Below are 7511 nucleotides of genomic sequence, written 5' to 3' on the forward strand. Positions count from 1 at the left end.
AGTATGTCTTGAAAACCTTAATCAGCAATTACAGGATAAATTTCCAGGATCTTCATCTGAGTGTTAGTGGATCAACAATCCATTTGATATGCTGTTAACAATAGAACTTCGCATCAACTAACTTATGTGAGTCAACACTTTCCACAATAACATTACCAAAGATGAAACATTGTTCTCGACTGCATCTGCAAGGGGACTTGCAAGTTGCTGTTTCAAAGATCCAATGAAAACTGGATCTGCTTTCTTCACAAATTCAGGCATACACATCATTCTAGATGTACATATGTCAGAAAATTCCAGACTTTTGAACCTTGTGCCTTTTTACTCCTGTGTATTTCATTGTTGGATGATCGGTTTGAATATAACATTCTTTTTTCTTTTTTTTTTATTGGCATTTAAAAGTTGACTATCATTTTATCATCATTTGTATCTCGTGAACTTTCAGATATTATAACAACATTCTAAATGTGTTAAAAGCAATATAGATGCAAACAATTAAACTTTACCTAACTTAAAAAAAAGTAAAGTAGATTTCAGTTCCAATAACTGCGCACGCACATGTTGTTGTTTATGAATTAGTTGCAATTGTTAACTTGCACCACCTTTGAATGATACAAATGTACATAATTCTTTAAAACAATTTAACTCTGGTGTGCTTGAAAGACACTCTTTAATTCTTCTTCTTCATATTCTTCTTCCTTCTTCTTGTGCCTCTGTTCCGCAGCAGTGACGGGTCACTATAGTTATTAAAAGGGTTGACTGTATGCCCATGCTGTCGCCAACCTATTACCCCCACCCCTCCTTCCGGTCGAAATGTGTGTATCCTCAACTGTCTGTATGTTGTGTTATTCATGTGAAAGTGAGCAAAAGTTTTCTAAATGTTTGCAAATCATGTAACAGAGGCAGGGCTTGAGTACCAGCCCAGTATCCACTTAGTGAGGGTGTGGAAAATTGCCTAAAACCCACATCCAGGCTGGCCGGCACGCTGATCCTTATTGTTAATCTGCTAGGGGATTCAGTCCAGGGCCAGCACACCTCCCTGCATGGCAGTCTGAACGAGTGAAGGACACATTCTTAATTATTATTGTTGTTGTTGTTACAGTAATTAGACAGATTGTGCCAAGTATGAGATGACCTGAGAAAGGGAAGAAAAATGGGGGTGGGAGGGGGGTTTCAGAAGGGGGCATGGTGGAGAAAGTTTGGGAACCCCTGCTCTAGAGCTTCCATGTGGAATTAATTTCATTGATTACTCACAAATGAGGGTTTACTTTGGTGAAAGACTGCAAGGTGTGATGATCAGTATCCTAACCTAGACCTCCAGATAGACAATTTCAAAAAGTTGATCGCACTCTTGAAGACCTCACTTTGTTAGCATTTAATCCATCTGCCGATGTACATATTTAAAAACTGTTCAATATTTTGTGAAAAGTTTCATTGAATTGTTGTTCGTGGGTGATTTGTGTGAAATGGTTTTACTTGCAATTGTATTTTTACAATTTGTTAGTTTATTTGGCAGTACAACTTTTGAGATCAGATTAACATTTACGATATTCTAAGACTGGTGATGGATTAAGAGTTTAGTGTAGCCTGCCACAAACATGTTTGGCCTCTCTTTGTTGACAGAAATATAGAATCTGTTAATTCCTTTCAACAATTCTACTGAATGAGAGTAAACTGTGAATCAACGCATTAAAAAAATAAAGGTCAGTCTGCGATAGGAACATGACAGTAATATTTAGGAGCAGCATATTGTGTTCAGGTAGAAAACTGTATCTCTAGGTCTGGAGTCAGTGCATGTTGGCCAACTCCACAGCGGTATCACCCGTGTGCTACATTTGTATCGAAATGTGCAGGTAAACGCAATTTTTGTAAAAGAAGAGTAATTAAAAGCAGTTTGACATGTGTGACAGTTTAGGATTACAATGAAAATTATTGCATTTACAATTTTCTGCGTGCAGAAGAATTACAATGGGAATGTCTGTTTTGAGTTAATCTAGCTTTCATTTATTGTAGGTGTTACCAAGTTTTTAGATAGTAATATTTAACAAATTTTTTCCTTTTACTTTTATCAAAAGTGCATGGACTTCATTTAATACACTAAAGGGTTTATTTGTTGAAGGTGTTTCCAAACATTTACCTTATTCTTGTGCATGTGACAAAGGGATGTTGCTCCTGTATTTGCAATTCTGTCTTGTGATTCATGAAAACATACTAGCTCTTACTACACAAAACTTATGTTAAGTGAATCTCTTTCCAGTAAAATTTTCTCAGTTCTCCACAATCCTGTGTCACAAGAAAAGGAATAATGTTCTTGTTACTGTATTAAAAACCTAAAATGACAACACTATAATCTTGTGCTTGTTTGTTTTTTAGCTGTAGAATTATGTTTGCTTTTAACATATTTACATTATATTGTGGTTTTATTAAGTTAGTAGTTGAGTGTATTGTCCTGAGACAAGCTAAATGGGTCAGGGAAACATTCCACGTGGGAAAAATGTATATAAAAAACAAAGATGCTTTAACTTACCAAACTATAAAGCTCTGGTATGTTGATAGACACAATAAAATAAAAAAAACACACACACACAAATATTCAAGCTTTCGCAACCCATAGTTACTTCATCAGGAAACAGGGAGGGAGAGGGAAAGACGAAAGGATGTGGGTTTTAAGGGAGAGGATAAGGAGTCATTCCAATCCTGGGAGCGGAAAGACTTACCTTAGGGGGAAAAAGGACAGGTATACACTCGCATGCACACACATCCATCCGCACATATACAGACACAGGCAGACATGTGTAAATGCAAAGAAGTTGGGCAGAGATGTCAGTCGAGGCAGAAGTACAGAGGCAAAGATGTTGTCGAATGACAGGTGAGGTACGAGGGGCGGAAACTTGAAATTAGCGGAGGTTGAGGCCTGGTGGGTAACGGGAAGAGAGAATATATTGAAGGGCAAGTTCCCATTTCCAGAGTTCTGATAGGTTGGTGTCAGTGGGAAGTATCCAGATAACCTGGACGGTGTAATACTGTGCCAAGATGTGCTGGCCGTGCTCCAAGGCATGTTTAGCCACAGGGTGATCCTCATTACCAACAAACACTGTCTGCCTGTGTGCGAAAGCTTGAATATTTGTGTTTTTTATTTTATTGTGTCTATCAACATACCAGCACTTTCCAAAGTGTCTTTAGACGCATTTTCTCTTGAGTTTCAGCAGATATTTGCAATTTCGTTTTTCCAGTATGTAACTGGAGCTTTTCATGCAGTGTTCACTGTTGACAGAAAGCGTCATTTTGTTTTCCGTTATAAACAAAATTATTTTTAAAGTGGAATTTTGTGCCCAATCAATGAAGCTATCCGAAATTAGCCTAGTGCGATATTTGTTTTATCTTTATGTAGTAACAGAGACATGAAAGCATGAAGAGTAACCAGTACTCCAGCAACAACAGCACGAGCCATGCCTGTACTGACTGCCACCACCATGCACCACGCGAAAGCTGGGGTATTCCTCATGTTTTACAGTCCCCATTAATGCATATTGATGAAATGGATATCACACTAAGCTAATTTGGAGCCACTCTATGGATTGGGCAAATAAAATTATGCTTTAAAAATCATTTTGTCCATAACAGGGAAACAAACAAACACTTTCCGTTGACACTGAGTGTCGCATGAAAGACTTCAGTAGCAGTGTTTCTTTGGGCTGACTCTAGTCACACGTTGCAAAAGCTAAATTGAAACTCTCTGCCAAACACGAGAGACAATATGACCGGCATTTCACAGTTTGTTACTATACTGTTAGCAAAGAAAAATGTTCTCACCCAAGCTTGTTTTAGGAAAGTTTTGTTTCTCTCCTTAAAACCAACCTATTTAACCTACCTTCCCTTGCATACATGTGTGGTGTGCCACTAACCTCTAACCAACCATCGTCCGTCCCGGACCATCCCAACTCTCGGCCGTTTCTTCTCTTTTTTTCCAGAGAGGTCTTTGCTGTTTTCCAGGATTCTCTAATACAGGCACTACGCCGCGAAAAGGAAAATTACCCAAGCCATTATTGGCGGGTGTAGGGCGAACAGGTTCACCCCACCATTTGTTTGAGCCATCAGGGTTCCTGCAGGGCTTGGTGCCCACACGCTACGAGCAGGGTCGTCCTGAAGAGATCCTTCTGTTAGAGAAGCAAGGACGCAGCTCACAGCAGCAGCGTGCAGCCAGCCTTCCTCCAACATCTCTGCCACGACCACCTCGCAGGCCACCAGCTGGCAGTGGTGCGGGGTATGGTCGCCTCGGAGATGGAAGTGCTAGTGGCAGTGAGAGCCATGGACCTGTCCCACCATCACCACCTCCGGCTCCAGCTGCTACGCCACCACCATCAGCATCACACCGCTCTGGCATCCCGCGCAAACTCGGTGGATATGGGCGTCTCGCTGAAGGATCTGTAGAAACACCTTCTCGCCAGAGGAAATCGTCAATTCCCTGTTCAGTGTCGGGAACTGTAAGCCGTTCAGTTCATTCTAATGGCCAACCAAGTAGTTCAGGTGTAGCTGGAGCAGAAGGTGCCAAGCTGCGACTCTTTACAGGACCTCGATCACGTCGTAGTTCATCTGTAGCGAAGCCTGCTTCTACAGATAGCAGCAATGCTAGCAGTAAGTCGGTTGCTAGTACTGGTAAGTACAGAATTCAGTTCTAACAAATGTCTTCCATTTGCCGGTGATTGCTCCATACTGATTTAAAACTAAGATAGATGTGTTTAATGATTTCAATGTTTCTTCAGTGAGACTTGTTAGTGTTCTTCCTCAATCACTGAGCAGAGCTGTGTTTCAGTTATCTCTGTGGTTTGTAATCCATGGAAGAATGAGCTTTATAAAACATCACATACAGATTCCTGTTATAGTGCCTTTTAACTGTTTGTAATGAGTAATGTTAACTACTGTTTTAATATGTGAAGAAAGTTAATGACATAAAAATGAACCCAAAAGCAGTATGGTCAGAATGCAATAGGAGTCACACTCTGTTTACTTCTCCCATTTTTTTTATCCCCCCCCCCCCCTCCATGAAAGTGTGTTCGCAGAATAAAGTTAGTTTTATGTAGCAGACCCTACCTCAAAGTTTTCTGCTTTTAGCAATTTAATTTGTGTATTCAAGTAACTTGCTAGTACCACAATTCTAGTCTCATTATTTAGTCTGATGTATCATAGCTTTTGACACACTTGTAAGGTGCTCTTTGCCATGAATTAATGTTTTATGTGCCTTGTGTATATAAGTATTCATATAGTGAAGACAGATTTTCTTTTTTTTTTTTTTTTCTTCTTGTCAAGTATGTTTAAAAATGTGATAGAATTCTAGGAAATTGCCGTATCTTAATAGTATTTACTGTGCCTTCAAATAATAGTCTTCCTTATAACATCAGAATCAACAGTGCGCTTTAAAATACCACAGACAGAATAACCTTTTTAGTACTCTGTAGTGCAAGGAAACAAATTTTGACTCAAATTTTATGCATATTGATTGTGGTTTCTCTGTCACAGTTTCTCACAAAAATTCAGATAGTTGTAAATAAATTTAGCTACCATTTGTCATATAGTAATCAGTGGTGGCCATTGCTGTTGCTTCAGATATAGTCTACAAAGTGCTCGTGTATGTTTCCTCTCAGAAATATACAGAGAAGAATGGGAAACTGTACCATTTCACTAGCTGTCTTGCTATTTGCACTATTTTTGTGACGCTGCCATTTTTCTAGGTATGTGAAAATGGTTTTGATATGTTAAACATACACAATTTTTAAGATTATATTATTTTCTCTGTGAAGTTGTCAGCAATCAGAAATTTATTATCTTATTTTATCTATTCTTTTATTGACTGTACTATGCATTTCATAGGAATGTCTTGCTGTGGCTGGGAAAAAAATGCAGGTTTCATTCTGTAAGCAGGATGACATTAGACACCAAATCAGTAATTACTATTCTGCAAGTAGAGGGAACATAGCATTCACCAAAAAAGAGCTTGATGAGCTGCAAGAAATGCTTGTAATGTGGCATTGTTAGAATCAGTGTTACTCAGTTAGTCAATGATATCCTTGTGTAATAACAACAGTAAGTGAAAAATAACACAACAATGGGAAAGTGAATTGAATTTGGCTTTTAGAGGACAATATAGTTTGGCAGCTACAGTAAATCACATTATTTCTTCACAGTCAAGATACATAGATCAGACACTCATTTTTCACCCACATCCAAACACCAGTATTGGTTGCCTGTTTTTGCCATGTTGTTTGGTCAAAAATATCATGTTCCCAGGCAGTTATGGTTGTTACTTCTAGTTTCACCAGCACTAGGCAAGACATCCCTTCTAGTTTTAAGTGCCTGTTAGTAATGTGTTCCTGTTAGTATCCTGAAGAACATGAGGCTCATATACAAATGTAAATTGTTGAAATTTTTTAGATACTGAAATATTTTTGTAATTCTCTTAAGTGTCTATAACGAGCAGCAGGGAAAATCATTTTCCTGTTTCAGAAATAATTTACTTTTGTGGGAAAACTTGTTACATGTGTGTGTTTGTATTGACGGCTTTTTGCAATATATACACTGTTTATTATTTACAAATATTGTGATAAACTCTGCAGTACTGAAAAAGATATTAATTTTGTAATAAAGAAATGGCAATTACATCACAATTTAAAATCTTGTCTTTCATTTTCAAGTAGTCAGCATTTTCTAAATAGATCCTGCTTACTTTACAATTGGCTTGAACAATTAATGACAGTATAGTAAAGCCATTGCTGTTTTCATGGGAGTTGCCTAATGAACAGCACACAGTTTTGTCCTTTCTACACCTGCCCCCCCCCCTTCCCATTCTGAGAGATAAGTACTGTTTGGTCTTTACCTTTCTTTTTCTCTCCCTCCTCCCCTTCCTGCAGCTTCCATTTTTCTGACAAGGGAACCACCCCATCGCACCCCCCTCAGATTTAGTTATAAGTTGGCAGTGGATAGGCCTTGAAAAACTGAACACAGATCAATCGAGAAAACAGGAAGAAGTTGTATGGAACTATGAAAAAAAAATGCAAAATATACAAACTGAGTAGTCCGTGCGTAGGATAGGCAGCATCAAGGGATATGTGGGGTCAGGAGCGCCGTGGTCCCGTGGTTAGCGTGAGCACATGCGGACCGAGAGGTCCTTGGTTCAAGTCTACCATGGAGCGAAAAGTTTAATTTTTTGTTTTCAGACAATTATCAAAGTTCAGGCACTCACACATAATCAACGTTGCTCTCCAAAGTTCCAGGACATGTTCAGATTTGCTTGGACATATGCAGGATCTGACGGTCTACACACGGAAAAATTTGAAAACGTTAAAAAAATATGTTTTGACAGAGCTCAGGGAAAACTGTGCGACTGTGAAACTGTTGCATTCATTTGTTGCAGTTTATGTGACAAACTCTTATGTTTCATCACTTTTTTGAGAGTGATTATCACATCCACAAGAAAACCTAAATCGGGAAAGGTAGAAGAATCTTTTTACCCATTC

At 38.7% G+C, this 7511-nt stretch overlaps 1 protein-coding gene across 1 annotated transcript in view; it reads left to right on the forward strand.

Annotated features, from left to right (window-relative positions):
* Positions 1-6651, forward strand: part of LOC124619895 (angiomotin-like 2a) — a 133539-nt gene extending 126888 nt beyond the window's left edge. The window contains exon 13 of the mRNA XM_047146531.1: positions 3972-6651. Coding sequence (XP_047002487.1) covers positions 3972-4679 — 708 coding nt within the window. The 3' untranslated portion in view covers positions 4680-6651. The remainder of the gene's footprint in view (positions 1-3971) is intronic.
* Positions 6652-7511: the final 860 nt, after the last annotated feature.

This window comes from Schistocerca americana, chromosome 1 (genome assembly GCF_021461395.2).
Source record: "Schistocerca americana isolate TAMUIC-IGC-003095 chromosome 1, iqSchAmer2.1, whole genome shotgun sequence".
In the NCBI taxonomy this organism is placed as follows: Eukaryota; Metazoa; Arthropoda; class Insecta; order Orthoptera; family Acrididae; genus Schistocerca; species Schistocerca americana.